Source organism: Salvelinus fontinalis, chromosome 20 (assembly GCF_029448725.1).
Source record: "Salvelinus fontinalis isolate EN_2023a chromosome 20, ASM2944872v1, whole genome shotgun sequence".
Classification (NCBI taxonomy): Eukaryota; Metazoa; Chordata; class Actinopteri; order Salmoniformes; family Salmonidae; genus Salvelinus; species Salvelinus fontinalis.
Window position 1 is genome coordinate 36,736,634 of NC_074684.1, and position 16,409 is coordinate 36,753,042.

The following is a 16,409-nucleotide window of genomic DNA, read 5'->3' on the forward strand; positions in this document are numbered from 1 at the left end:
ATGTTTAATAATAGCAAGTACTCAAGACAACTTGCTATCTAAACTGTTTATATTTGTTGCTGGCAAATTGTTTTGTCCGCCAATGTCACCATATGCATGTTTGTTTTTACCAAGCTAACACGCAAGCTAGCCACGGAAGGTGCACTTCTGGAAGAGAACTCTGCCTGGATTTGGGAAGTTCGAGGAATTGAGAAATAAGAATTATTCTCACGGTGAGTTGACAGCTTTCTCTGTCAGCTAAACTCTTTTTAGTTTTAACTATTTTTGTTGTTGTTGCGAGAGTTGGCTTTTCGGACAGCCTTCATTCCTTCTTGGGACGCACTAGATTGAATACAAAACGTACAGTAGTGTGTTTGTCTGTAGGGTTAGTTATAGTTGACTTTCTATATCTTCGTATGATTAAATAACCTGTGCTTTTTAGAGCTCAACCATTCGACGTTTGTACATTTTGTCAAGATGAAACTAATAGGTAGATACTAGAATGTATATCGAGAGGGATGTGGCACAGTAATACAGTAATGTTATGCGTTATCAATGAATCTGATTCATTCCAGCAACAGAGAACCTGCCGCCATGGTCGACAACTTGAGTAACTCCAATGTAAAGGTCGCTGTTCGACTCCGACCAATGAACAGAAGAGGTGAGTTCATAGCACAAACCTTGTGACCAGTGCTTGACCAATTATACTGTCTTGACATGGACTGAAATAGCATGGCGCTTCACTATTAGAATCAAAAAAAAAAAACTCCTCCTCTATTCATTATGTAAACATTAGGACATGTCGGTGTGGCTGTGTTGAAGCATCCCGTGAATCATCAGCTATTCCTGGACCCATCACAACTGCTCTTGTTTACTGTTGTTGTATACTGCACGTCTTGTGTGTTGCCCACCAGAAAAGGATCTGAAGACTAAATGTGTGGTGGAGATGAACGGGAACCAGACCGTGTTGAATCCAGCTAGTCAGAACCTGAGCAAGGGAGACCCCAGGTAGGAACAAGCACACACACACACACACACACACACACACACACACACACACACACACACACACACACACACACACACACACACACACACACACACAAACCTTTTCTGCGGGAGCTCCAGGAATGCTGCGGTCAGCTCAAGGTATGAGGACAGCGACAAGCAACGGCTCATTTTTTGGCAGCTATTAGATATCCCTATGGTTACGTTCTAATGTCTTGCCTACACTAGCTTACGACTTAGAATAAATGCCAGATGCAGTGAATAAGTATTTGCCCCTTTTCTCTACTTTTGCATATTTTTTAATACAGAATGTTTTCACATCTTCAACCAAAACTTAATATTAGATAAAGGGAACCTGAGTGAACAAATAACACAACAATTACATACTAATTTCATGAACAAAGTTATGCAACACCCAATGCCCCTGTGCGAAAAAGTAATTACCCCGTTACACTCAATAACTGGTTGTGCCAAACATTAGCTGCTATTACTCCAACCTAACACTTCCTGTAGTTGTTGATCAGTCTCTCACATCACTGTGGAGGAATTCTAGCCCACTCTTCCATATGCAGAACTGCTGTAACTCAGCGACATTTTTTCAAGCATGAACTGCTCGTTTCAAGTCCTGCCACGACAGCAAAGCAATCCCCAAACCTTCACACTACCACCATCATGCTTGACCGTTGGTGTGAGGTTCTTACTGTAGAATGCAGTGTGTTTTTGGTTTTCGCCAAACATAATGGGACCCATGTCAGCGACGTGAGAGGCGGATCAACAATTACAGCAAGCGTTTGGTTGCAGTCATTGCAGCTAAAGGTGGCACAAAGGGTGTTTCATAACTTTGACCAGGAAACATTTTTTGTAATAGTTATTTTATTATTTGTTCCCTCTGGTTCCCTTTATCTAATTAATATTAGATAGATTAAGGGAACCTGAGTGAACAAATAAGAAAATAACTATAACATTTTTTTTTGTTTTGGTTGAAGTGCTGATAGCAGTATCAAAAATAGAGAAAATCAGAAAGGGGGCAAATACTCTTTCAAGGCACTGGGAAGGGAAAGGGGGACAACTCGACAGTTGTACAATTGAATGCCTTCAACCGTGTCTTTGGCTTTTAACCCAACCCCCTCTGAATCTGAGACGTGTGGTCGGCTGCCATAATCGACATCCACTGTACACGGCTTCATTGTAAGTGGTGTGATTGGTGTATATTGGAACAGAGGCTTGAGATGTCATGTTCTGCGTTGGGATTTCTAGGGCGCTGGACTGGTTATGTCTCCTCTCGAGGTCAACCCTTATCGTGGATTACTAGCTTGTTGAAAAGTAACAAAATGGCTTTTTATCCACAGAAGGTTCTTCAATTGCAGGAAGTTTTATAGGGAAAAAATAACTTTGTTTACTTTGGAGTCGTTTTACTCGGGTTTCCATCCAATTGGTGACAAATGTTCATGTGAATATTCAAAAAAATCTGCATAAAGAAAATATGCACATTTTCCCACCGATGGTGTGTTTCCACCAAACTGATTTGTTGCAGATATAAATCAAATCAAATGTAATTATAAAGCCCTTAATTACATCAGCTGATGTCTCAAAGTGCTGTACAGAAACCCAGCCTAAAACCCCCCAAACAGCAAACAATGCAGGTGTAGAAGCACGTGTGTTATGATGTAATAAAACAAAAGGTTTCACATAAATGCTTAGTTCACCCAAATTACAAAATGGCCTGTTGGTTTCCTATTTTCTACGTCTATTGACATGGTACGACGGCAATCCATGCCTTGGTTTAGTTGTCTACCACTGTTTCCACATGCCAAGGTTTTAGCATTTGAGGCACAAATCCCATTGAAGTTTTGAGACTGGTTTTATTTTCTTTAAAAGGTCATGAACAGTCAAAATCATGTTTTTCATGAAATTGGACGATATTTCGATTAAAACCATATCAAAGTGTGATGACCAAAGTATGAAAAATTACTGTTACTTCTACATTGATCAAGTTTGTAACTGGCCCCTTCCCCCATGTCAAACACTTGGATTCAGGAGACGGGATGACTAAGGGGATAGGGTGATAATCACCTTAACTCATTTTAATACACCAATGCTAACATTATATTATCTTACCTAATTTAAATAAGTACTGCCTTGTAACCAACATCGGAGAAGGTGTGTTTGCGGAGGAGGTGGTTTGTATAGCTAGATAGCTTCTCTACTGGTGCCAAAATTTTACTTTAGGGTGTCAGCAAATATAATTAAAGTTGGCAAATATACTTATGTTTCCACTTTCATCTGTGTCTGGTGTTCGCTAGTTACTGGCTAGCAAGGTCTTTAGCAAGCATGGAACAATCCCCCTTAAATATTCTGGGTGATATTTTAGTCACTCACATGGGAATCAGAATGATTGTTCGGGACCTTTTTAACATTTTTGTTGTTCATCATGTTCAAATGATCTACAAAACTGAGTTTCACAAATTGCAGATAACTCTCAGGTGATTTGGACGTGATAAGCGAAAAAATGCTATACCAAATAGAAAAGTAAAATGTGTTTCCATCGCATTTTCAACTACACCGATGGTTTTGTCACAAACTGTTGCGTTTTAAATAGCAATGATGCCCACTCTGGTCTTGGCACGTGCCCTCTAGCCAACAGATCACAGATGCAGTGTGGGTAGGCTAGTCTACAATGTACATAGAATGACTTTAACAGTTCAATGCTCAAAGGATATGGTATAGACTTGCAGTGTAGAGAAGGAGAACGACCTCATACTTCCCTGTTAACCATTGTCTCCTCTCTAGTCCCAGCAGTCTAAACTACCTACAGTATATACCTTCTATGTCATCAGCTGCCTGGTCTGCCGTGTACTGTATGTAGACTCAGTTACAGAAAGAGTCAACCCTGTCTGGTAACTTGGCTCTAACCCTCCTTCCACTCCTCTACCCTCCTCCTTGCTCTGGCCTGGCCTGTATCTCTCTTTACAAAGGGTGTGTCTGTTCTGTACTTATGCTGTTCAGTCAGTCAGTCAGTCAGTCAGTCAGTGAGTGTACAGATGTGACGGATGCTCACAGGAGGTATTGTCTACCTGCCCAGGTGAGGTGGTGACCTGTTTCAGCAGGTATTCACCTCCAGAACAAATACCTGTCCTGGTTAGTTTGGGTGTTTGTTAGCCTATGGGCCCGGGTTAGTTTTGGGGGTTTGTTAGCCTATGGGCCCTGGTTATTTTTGGGCGTTTGTTAGCCTATGGGCCCTGGTTAGTTTTGGGGGTTTGTTAGCCTATGGGCCCTGGTTAGTTTTGGGGGTTTGTTAGCCTATGGGCCCTGGTTAGTTTGGGGGTTTGTTAGCCTATGGGCCCTGGTTAGTTTGGGGGTTTGTTAGCCTATGGGCCCTGGTTAGTTTGGGGGTTTGTTAGCCTATGGGCCCTGGTTAGTTTGGGGGTTTGTTAGCCTATGGGCCCTGGTTAGTTTTGGGGGTTTGTTAGCCTATGGGCCCTGGTTAGTTTGGGGGGTTTGTTAGCCTATGGGCCCTGGTTAGTTTGGGGGGTTTGTTAGCCTATGGGCCCTGGTTAGTTTGGGGGGTTTGTTAGCCTATGGGCCCTGGTTAGTTTGGGGGGGTTGTTAGCCTATGGGCCCTGGTTAGTTTGGGGGGGTTGTTAGCCTATGGGCCCTGGTTAGTTTGGGGGGGTTGTTAGCCTATGGGCCCTGGTTAGTTTGGGGGGGATGTTAGCCTATGGGCCCTGGTTAGTTTGGGGGGGTTGTTAGCCTATGGGCCCTGGTTAGTTTGGGGGGGTTGTTAGCCTATGGGCCCTGGTTAGTTTGGGGGGGGTTGTTAGCCTATGGGCCCTGGTTAGTTTGGGGGGGTTGTTAGCCTATGGGCCCTGGTTAGTTTGGGGGGGTTGTTAGCCTATGGGCCCTGGTTAGTTTGGGGGGGTTGTTAGCCTATGGGCCCTGGTTAGTTTGGGGGGGTTGTTAGCCTATGGGCCCTGGTTAGTTTGGGGGGGTTGTTAGCCTATGGGCCCTGGTTAGTTTGGGGGGGTTGTTAGCCTATGGGCCCTGGTTAGTTTGGGGGGGTTGTTAGCCTATGGGCCCTGGTTAGTTTGGGGGGGTTGTTAGCCTATGGGCCCTGGTTAGTTTGGGGGGGTTGTTAGCCTATGGGCCCTGGTTAGTTTGGGGGGGTTGTTAGCCTATGGGCCCTGGTTAGTTTGGGGGGGTTGTTAGCCTATGGGCCCTGGTTAGTTTGGGGGGGTTGTTAGCCTATGGGCCCTGGTTAGTTTGGGGGGGTTGTTAGCCTATGGGCCCTGGTTAGTTTGGGGGGGTTGTTAGCCTATGGGCCCTGGTTAGTTTGGGGGGGTTGTTAGCCTATGGGCCCTGGTTAGTTTGGGGGGGTTGTTAGCCTATGGGCCCTGGTTAGTTTGGGGGGGTTGTTAGCCTATGGGCCCTGGTTAGTTTGGGGGGGTTGTTAGCCTATGGGCCCTGGTTAGTTTGGGGGGGTTGTTAGCCTATGGGCCCTGGTTAGTTTGGGGGGGTTGTTAGCCTATGGGCCCTGGTTAGTTTGGGGGGGTTGTTAGCCTATGGGCCCTGGTTAGTTTGGGGGGGTTGTTAGCCTATGGGCCCTGGTTAGTTTGGGGGGTTTGTTAGCCTATGGGCCCTGGTTAGTTTGGGGGGGTTTGTTAGCCTATGGGCCCTGGTTAGTTTGGGGGGGTTTGTTAGCCTATGGGCCCTGGTTAGTTTGGGGGGGTTTGTTAGCCTATGGGCCCTGGTTAGTTTGGGGGGGTTTGTTAGCCTATGGGCCCTGGTTAGTTTTGGGGGGTTTGTTAGCCTATGGGCCCTGGTTAGTTTTGGGGGTTTGTTAGCCTATGGGCCCTGGTTAGTTTTGGGGGTTTGTTAGCCTATGGGCCCTGGTTAGTTTGGGGGGTTTGTTAGCCTATGGGCCCTGGTTAGTTTTGGGGGTTTGTTAGCCTATGGGCCCCTTTCTATAGTCTACAATCAGCAGTAGGGACATTTTTGATTGTGATTTCTGCCCTGACACGCTGCAGTGCTGTCTGTCTGTACTGTCTGTCTGTGCAGTCAATCCTCTGGGCTCAATATGAACATGTTTTACAGGCTTCTGCCGGCTTCAGAATGGATCTCTTCTCAGATTCCTTTTGGGTTATTAAGGGACGATCTTACCAGAGCATCAGGCTGCTGCATCGAGGTCTCTGCCTTTTTTAATACATAAATATCTTAGAAGTATTCAATATGGGTCTCTTTTATAATAGGATTTGTTTTTATATTGTTTTAGGAGATCACAAGGCTATTAGACAGCTAGTGGAGGATCTCAGCCAGCAGAGGCCTTGGGCTATAATAAACCTGCTGTCTTTACGGTCTTATCAGGGATGGAATGTTTATTTAGTGACAAACTAAATCAGTCATTTATTGTGGGGTATTCTCACCAGGGATGCTTTTAACATGTATTGTTGGAGCCCCTTGAGAGAGCGGGAGGAAAAAAAGGAGAGGGAGAGAGAGAGTGCTCTTTTGCTGGCTGTGAAGATGTGCCAGCTATCAGAGTTGAGGAATGTTCTAGCAGGCCAGGAGAAGCCAACAGGCTTAATGTTGCTCTTTCATAAAGGGTCTGTAACACACACTACTTCTACACAGGAGGGTCTTGTTTAAAGTCAGCCAAGCTACCCTGTGGTTTAGTTGCAACTAGGCATAAATATACAGAAATTATAGAATCACCCACTTCATAAGTATAGTTGGTATGTACAGGTAACTGCCAAAAAATTACAGAAACACCAACATAAAGTGTCTTAATAGGGCGTTGGTCCACCACGAACCAGAACAGCTTCATTACACCTTAGCATAAATTCTACAAGTGTCTGGAATTCGATGCGACACCATTCTACCACAAGAAATTCCATAATTTGGTGTTTTGTTGATCGTAGTGGAAAATGCTCTCAGGTGCCACTCCAGAACCTCTCATATGTGTTCAAATGGTTTGAGATCTGGTGACTGACACACACACACACACACCCTTTAAATGGCAGGTAGCCTAGTGGTTAGACAGTTGGTCCAGAAACCAAAAGGTTGCTGGATCGAATCCCCGAGCTGACAAGGTACAAATCTGTCGTTCTGCCCCTGAACAAGGCAGTTAACCCCACTGTTCCCCGGTAGGCCGTAATTGTGAATAAGAATTTGTTCTTAACTGACTTGCATAAATAAATAAAGGTTACATTTAAAAAAAGACAAACATTTTAATAAAAATGTTTATTAAACCCCCCCCCCTGTGCTCTGTTGATCCCTCTTTTTAAATCACTGAGATCTCTTCTAACAAAGGTAGCCAAAATAATGGGCAACTTGGCATTTCTATGCATGATGGGATGTTAATTGCTTAATTAACTCAGGAACCACACCTGTGTGGAAGCACCTGCTTTCAAAATAGTCTGTATCCCTCATTTACTCAATTGTTTCCTTTATTCTGGCAGTTACCTGTACTGTATAAACTTACAGGACAACTTTTAATTTACAGTGCATTCAGAAAGTATTCAGACCCCTTGACTCTACGAGCAAACAAGAAAATGCATTAACTCACATACGCTGCTGTTACTGTTTATTATCTATCCTGTTGCCTAGTTACTTCACCCCTACCTACAGTATACTGCTGTTACTGTCTATTATCTATCCTGTTGCCTAGTTACTTCACCCCTACCTACAGTATACTGCTGTTACTGTTTATTATCTATCCTGTTGCCTAGTTACTTCACCCCTACCTACAGTATACTGCTGTTACTGTTTATTATCTATCCTGTTGCCTAGTTACTTCACCCCTACCTACAGTATACTGCTGTTACTGTTTATTATCTATCCTGTTGCCTAGTTACTTCACCCCTACCTACAGTATACTGCTGTTACTGTTTATTATCTATCCTGTTGCCTAGTTACTTCACCCCTACCTACAGTATACTGCTGTTACTGTTTATTATTTATCCTGTTGCCTAGTTACTTTACCCCTACCTACAGTATACTGCTGTTACTGTTTATTATCTATCCTGTCGCCTAGTTACTTCACCCCTACCTACAGTATACTGCTGTTACTGTCTATTATCTATCCTTTACCCCTACCTACAGTATACTGCTGTTACTGTCTATTATCTATCCTTTACCCCTACCTACAGTATACTGCTGTTACTGTCTATTATCTATCCTTTACCCCTACCTACAGTATTCTGCTGTTACTGTCTATTATCTATCCTTTACCCCTACCTACAGTATACTGCTGTTACTGTCTTATCTATCCTTTACCCCTACCTACAGTATACTGCTGTTACTGTCTATTATCTATCCTTTACCCCTACCTACTGTATACTGCTGTTACTGTCTATTATCTATCCTTTACCCCTACCTACAGTATTCTGCTGTTACTGTCTATTATCTATCCTTTACCCCTACCTACAGTATACTGCTGTTACTGTCTATTATCTATCCTTTACCCCTACCTACAGTATTCTGCTGTTACTGTCTATTATCTATCCTTTACGCCTACCTACAGTATACTGCTGTTACTGTCTATTATCTATCCTTTACCCCTACCTACAGTATACTGCTGTTACTGTCTATTATCTATCCTTTACCCTTACCTACAGTATTCTGCTGTTACTGTCTATTATCTATCCTTTACCCCTACCTACAGTATACTGCTGTTACTGTCTATTATCTATCCTTTACCCCTACCTACAGTATACTGCTGTTACTGTCTATTATCTATCCTTTACCCCTACCTACAGTATTCTGCTGTTACTGTTTATTATCTATCCTGTTGCCTAGTTACTTCACTCCTACCTACAGTATACTGCTGTTACTGTTTATTATTTATCCTGTTGCCTTGTTACTTCACCCCTACCTACAGTATACTGCTGTTACTGTTTATTATCTATACTGTTGCCTAGTTACTTCACCCCTACCTACAGTATACTGCTGTTACTGTTTATTATCTATACTGTTGCCTAGTTACTTCACCCCTACCTACAGTATACTGCTGTTACTGTCTATTATCTATCCTTTACCCCTACCTACAGTATACTGCTGTTACTGTCTATTATCTATCCTTTACCCCTACCTACAGTATACTGCTGTTACTGTCTATTATCTATCCTTTACCCCTACCTACAGTATACTGCTGTTACTGTCTATTATCTATCCTTTACCCCTACCTACAGTATTCTGCTGTTACTGTCTATTATCTATCCTTTACCCCTACCTACAGTATACTGCTGTTACTGTCTTATCTATCCTTTACCCCTACCTACAGTATACTGCTGTTACTGTCTATTATCAATCCTTTACCCCTACCTACTGTATACTGCTGTTACTGTCTATTATCTATCCTTTACCCCTACCTACAGTATTCTGCTGTTACTGTCTATTATCTATCCTTTACCCCTACCTACAGTATACTGCTGTTACTGTCTATTATCTATCCTTTACCCCTACCTACAGTATTCTGCTGTTACTGTCTATTATCTATCCTTTACCCCTACCTACAGTATACTGCTGTTACTGTCTATTATCTATCCTTTACCCCTACCTACAGTATACTGCTGTTACTGTCTATTATCTATCCTTTACCCTTACCTACAGTATTCTGCTGTTACTGTCTATTATCTATCCTTTACCCCTACCTACAGTATACTGCTGTTACTGTCTATTATCTATCCTTTACCCCTACCTACAGTATACTGCTGTTACTGTCTATTATCTATCCTTTACCCCTACCTACAGTATTCTGCTGTTACTGTTTATTATCTATCCTGTTGCCTAGTTACTTCACTCCTACCTACAGTATACTGCTGTTACTGTTTATTATTTATCCTGTTGCCTAGTTACTTCACCCCTACCTACAGTATACTGCTGTTACTGTTTATTATCTATACTGTTGCCTAGTTACTTCACCCCTACCTACCGTATACTGCTGTTACTGTTTATTATCTATACTGTTGCCTAGTTACTTCACCCCTACCTACAGTATACTGCTGTTACTGTTTATTATCTATCCTGTTGCCTAGTTACTTCACCCCTACCTACAGTATACTGCTGTTACTGTCTATTATCTATCCTTTACCCCTACCTACAGTATTCTGCTGTTACTGTCTATTATCTATCCTTTACCCCTACCTACAGTATACTGCTGTTACTGTCTATTATCTATCCTTTACCCCTACCTACAGTATACTGCCGTTACTGTCTATTATCTATCCTTTACCCTTACCTACAGTATTCTGCTGTTACTGTCTATCTATCCTTTACCCCTACCTACAGTATACTGCTGTTACTGTCTATTATCTATCCTTTACCCCTACCTACAGTATACTGCTGTTACTGTCTATTATCTATCCTTTACCCCTACCTACAGTATTCTGCTGTTACTGTTTATTATCTATCCTGTTGCCTAGTTACTTCACTCCTACCTACAGTATACTGCTGTTACTGTTTATTATTTATCCTGTTGCCTAGTTACTTCACCCCTACCTACAGTATACTGCTGTTACTGTTTATTATCTATACTGTTGCCTAGTTACTTCACCCCTACCTACAGTATACTGCTGTTACTGTTTATTATCTATACTGTTGCCTAGTTACTTCACCCCTACCTACAGTATACTGCTGTTACTGTTTATTATCTATCCTGTTGCCTAGTTACTTCACCCCTACCTACAGTATACTGCTGTTACTGTCTATTATATATCCTTCACCCCTACCTACAGTATACTGCTGTTACTGTTTATTATTTATCCTGTTGCCTAGTTACTTCACCCCTACCTACAGTATACTGATGTTACTGTTTATTATCTATCCTGTTGCCTAGTTACTTTACCCCTACCTACAGTATACTGCTGTTACTGTTTTATCTATCCTGTTGCCTAGTTACTTCACCCCTACCTACAGTATACTGCTGTTACTGTTTATTATCTATCCTGTTGCCTAGTTACTTCACCCCTACCTACAGTATACTGCTGTTACTGTTTATTATCTATCCTGTTCCCTAGTCACTTTACCCCTACCTACAGTATACTGCTGTTACTGTCTATTATCTCTCCTGTTGCCTAGTCACTTTACCCCTACCTACAGTATACTGCTGTTACTGTCTATTATCTATCCTTCACCCCTACCTACAGTATACTGCTGTTACTGTTTATTATCTATCCTGTTGCCTAGTTACTTCACCCCTACCTACCATATACTGCTGTTACTGTTTATTATCTATCCTGTTGCCTAGTTACTTCACCCCTACCTACAGTATACTGCTGTTACTGTCTATTATCTATCATTTACCCCTACCTACAGTATACTGCTGTTACTGTCTATTATCTATCCTTTACCCCTACCTACAGTATACTGCTGTTACTGTCTATTATCTATCCCTTACCCCTACCTACAGTATTCTGCTGTTACTGTCTATTATCTATCCTTTACCCCTACCTACAGTATACTGCTGTTACTGTCTATTATCTATCCTTTACCCCTACCTACAGTATACTGCTGTTACTGTCTATTATCTATCCTTTACCCCTACCTACAGTATACTGCTGTTACTGTCTATTATCTATCCTTTACCCCTACCTACAGTATACTGCTGTTACTGTCTATTATCTATCCTTTACCCCTACCTACAGTATACTGCTGTTACTGTCTATTATCTATCCTTTACCCCTACCTACAGTATACTGCTGTTACTGTTTATTATCTATCCTGTTGCCTAGTTACTTCACCCCTACCTACAGTATACTGCTGTTACTGTTTATTATCTATCCTGTTGCCTAGTTACTTCACCCCTACCTACAGTATACTGCTGTTACTGTTTATTATCTATCCTGTTGCCTAGTTACTTCACCCCTACTTACAGTATACTGCTGTTACTGTTTATTATTTATCCTGTTGCCTAGTTACTTCACCCCTACCTACAGTATACTGCTGTTACTGTCTATTATCTATCCTTTACCCCTACCTACAGTATACTGCTGTTACTGTTTATTATCTATCCTTTACCCCTACCTACAGTATTCTGCTGTTACTGTTTATTATCTATCCTGTTGCCTAGTTACTTCACTCCTACCTACAGTATACTGCTGTTACTGTTTATTATTTATCCTGTTGCCTAGTTACTTCACCCCTACCTACAGTATACTGCTGTTACTGTTTATTATCTATACTGTTGCCTAGTTACTTCACCCCTACCTACAGTATACTGCTGTTACTGTTTATTATCTATACTGTTGCCTAGTTACTTCACCCCTACCTACAGTATACTGCTGTTACTGTCTATTATCTATCCTTTACCCCTACCTACAGTATACTGCTGTTACTGTCTATTATCTATCCTTTACCCCTACCTACAGTATTCTGCTGTTACTGTCTATTATCTATCCTTTACCCCTACCTACAGTATACTGCTGTTACTGTCTTATCTATCCTTTACCCCTACCTACAGTATACTGCTGTTACTGTCTATTATCTATCCTTTACCCCTACCTACTGTATACTGCTGTTACTGTCTATTATCTATCCTTTACCCCTACCTACAGTATTCTGCTGTTACTGTCTTATCTATCCTTTACCCCTACCTACAGTATACTGCTGTTACTGTCTATTATCTATCCTTTACCCCTACCTACAGTATTCTGCTGTTACTGTCTATTATCTATCCTTTACCCCTACCTACAGTATACTGCTGTTACTGTCTATTATCTATCCTTTACCCCTACCTACAGTATACTGCTGTTACTGTCTATTATCTATCCTTTACCCTTACCTACAGTATTCTGCTGTTACTGTCTATTATCTATCCTTTACCCCTACCTACAGTATACTGCTGTTACTGTCTATTATCTATCCTTTACCCCTACCTACAGTATACTGCTGTTACTGTCTATTATCTATCCTTTACCCCTACCTACAGTATTCTGCTGTTACTGTTTATTATCTATCCTGTTGCCTAGTTACTTCACTCCTACCTACAGTATACTGCTGTTACTGTTTATTATTTATCCTGTTGCCTAGTTACTTCACCCCTACCTACAGTATACTGCTGTTACTGTTTATTATCTATACTGTTGCCTAGTTACTTCACCCCTACCTACAGTATACTGCTGTTACTGTTTATTATCTATACTGTTGCCTAGTTACTTCACCCCTACCTACAGTATACTGCTGTTACTGTTTATTATCTATCCTGTTGCCTAGTTACTTCACCCCTACCTACAGTATACTGCTGTTACTGTCTATTATATATCCTTCACCCCTACCTACAGTATACTGCTGTTACTGTTTATTATTTATCCTGTTGCCTAGTTACTTCACCCCTACCTACAGTATACTGATGTTACTGTTTATTATCTATCCTGTTGCCTAGTTACTTTACCCCTACCTACAGTATACTGCTGTTACTGTTTTATCTATCCTGTTGCCTAGTTACTTCACCCCTACCTACAGTATACTGCTGTTACTGTTTATTATCTATCCTGTTGCCTAGTTACTTCACCCCTACCTACAGTATACTGCTGTTACTGTCTATTATCTATCCTTTACCCCTACCTACAGTATACTGCTGTTACTGTCTATTATCTATCCTTTACCCCTACCTACAGTATACTGCTGTTACTGTCTATTATCTATCCTTTACCCCTACCTACAGTATACTGCTGTTACTGTCTATTATCTATCCTTTACCCCTACCTACAGTATACTGCTGTTACTGTTTATTATCTATCCTGTTGCCTAGTTACTTCACCCCTACCTACAGTATACTGCTGTTACTGTTTATTATCTATCCTGTTGCCTAGTTACTTCACCCCTACTTACAGTATACTGCTGTTACTGTTTATTATCTATCCTGTTGCCTAGTTACTTCACCACTACCTACAGTATACTGCTGTTACTGTCTATTATCTATCCTTTACCCCTACCTACAGTATTCTGCTGTTACTGTCTATTATCTATCCTTTACCCCTACCTACAGTATACTGCTGTTACTGTCTATTATCTATCCTTTACCCCTACCTACAGTATACTGCTGTTACTGTCTATTATCTATCCTTTACCCCTACCTACAGTATTCTGCTGTTACTGTCTATTATCTATCCTTTACCCCTACCTACAGTATACTGCTGTTACTGTCTATTATCTATCCTTTACCCCTACCTACAGTATACTGCTGTTACTGTCTATTATCTATCCTTTACCCCTACCTACAGTATTCTGCTGTTACTGTTTATTATCTATCCTGTTGCCTAGTTACTTCACCCCTACCTACAGTATACTGCTGTTACTGTCTATTATCTATCCTGTTGCCTAGTTACTTCACCCCTACCTACAGTATACTGCTGTTACTGTTTATTATCTATCCTGTTGCCTAGTTACTTCACCCCTACCTACAGTATACTGCTGTTACTGTTTATTATTTATCCTGTTGCCTAGTTACTTTACCCCTACCTACAGTATACTGCTGTTACTGTTTATTATCTATCCTGTCGCCTAGTTACTTCACCCCTACCTACAGTATACTGCTGTTACTGTCTATTATCTATCCTTTACCCCTACCTACAGTATACTGCTGTTACTGTCTTATCTATCCTTTACCCCTACCTACAGTATACTGCTGTTACTGTCTATTATCTATCCTTTACCCCTACCTACTGTATACTGCTGTTACTGTCTATTATCTATCCTTTACCCCTACCTACAGTATTCTGCTGTTACTGTCTATTATCTATCCTTTACCCCTACCTACAGTATACTGCTGTTACTGTCTATTATCTATCCTTTACCCCTACCTACAGTATTCTGCTGTTACTGTCTATTATCTATCCTTTACCCCTACCTACAGTATACTGCTGTTACTGTCTATTATCTATCCTTTACCCCTACCTACAGTATACTTCTGTTACTGTCTATTATCTATCCTTTACCCTTACCTACAGTATTCTGCTGTTACTGTCTATTATCTATCCTTTACCCCTACCTACAGTATACTGCTGTTACTGTTTATTATCTATCCTGTTGCCTAGTTACTTCACCCCTACCTACAGTATACTGCTGTTACTGTTTATCTATCCTGTTGCCTAGTTACTTCACCCCTACCTACAGTATACTGCTGTTACTGTTTATTATCTATCCTGTTGCCTAGTTACTTCACCCCTACCTACAGTATACTGCTGTTACTGTTTATTATCTATCCTGTTGCCTAGTTACTTCACCCCTACCTACAGTATACTGCTGTTACTGTTTATTATCTACCCTGTTGCCTAGTTACTTCACCCCTACCTACAGTATACTGCTGTTACTGTTTATTATTTATCCTGTTGCCTAGTTACTTCACCCCTACCTACAGTATACTGCTGTTACTGTCTATTATCTATCCTTTACCCCTACCTACAGTATACTGCTGTTACTGTTTATTATCTATCCTGTTGCCTAGTTACTTCACCCCTACCTACAGTATACTGCTGTTACTGTTTATTATCTATCCTGTTGCCTAGTTACTTCACCCCTACCTACCATATACTGCTGTTACTGTTTATTATTTATCCTGTTGCTGTCACGTTCCTCACCTATTTATGTTAGTTTTTGTGTGTTAGTTGGTCAGGACGTGAGGTTGGGTGGGCATTCTATGTTATCTGTTTCTATGTTGGTTTTGGTTTGCCTGGTATGGCTCTTAATTAGAGGCAGGTGTTTTGCGTTCTCCTCTAATTAAGAGTCATATTTAGGTAGGGCATTCTCACTGTTTGTTTGTGGGTGATTGTCTCCTGTGTCTGTGTTATGTCTTACACCATACGGGATTGTTTCGGTTGTTCGTTTCGTTTCGATGTAGTATGTTTCTTGTCCGTAAGTGTTACGTGTTAGTTATGTAAGTTTATGTTCAGGTTTCGTCTACGTCGTTTTCTTGTTTTGTATTTTTGAAAGTGTTTTGTTTTTTCGTGTTGCCATCAGCGTTATAAATAAAAAGATGGCTTATTTCCCTCAAGCTGCATTTTGGTCTGAAGATCCTTCTCTCCTCACCTCATCCGAGGATGAGGAGAGCGACAGCCTTTACAGTTGCCTAGTTACTTCACCCCTACCTACAGTATACTGCTGTTACTGTTTATTATCTATCCGGTTGCCTAGTCACTTCACCCCTACCTACAGTATACTGCTGTTACTGTTTATTATTTATCCTGTTGCCTAGTTACTTCACCCCTACCTACAGTATACTGCTGTTACTGTTTATTATTTATCCTGTTGCCTAGTTACTTCACCCCTACCTATACAGTATACTGCTGTTACTGTTTATTATTTATCCTGTTGCCTAGTTACTTCATCCCTACCTACAGTATACTGCTGTTACTGTTTATTATCTATCCTGTTGCCTAGTTACTTCACCCCTACCTATACAGTATACTGCTGTTACTGTTTATAATTTATCC

The 16,409-nt window shown here is 41.2% G+C and overlaps 1 protein-coding gene across 1 annotated transcript in view; it reads left to right on the forward strand.

Annotated features, from left to right (window-relative positions):
- Positions 1 to 16,409, forward strand: part of LOC129817805 (kinesin-like protein KIF13B) — an 89,666-nt gene that overhangs the window by 480 nt on the left and 72,777 nt on the right. Inside the window, exons 2-4 of the mRNA XM_055873376.1 lie at positions 115 to 212; positions 555 to 640; positions 894 to 987. Of these exons, the coding sequence (XP_055729351.1) occupies positions 574 to 640; positions 894 to 987 (161 nt within the window). The 5' untranslated portion in view covers positions 115 to 212; positions 555 to 573. The remainder of the gene's footprint in view (positions 1 to 114; positions 213 to 554; positions 641 to 893; positions 988 to 16,409) is intronic.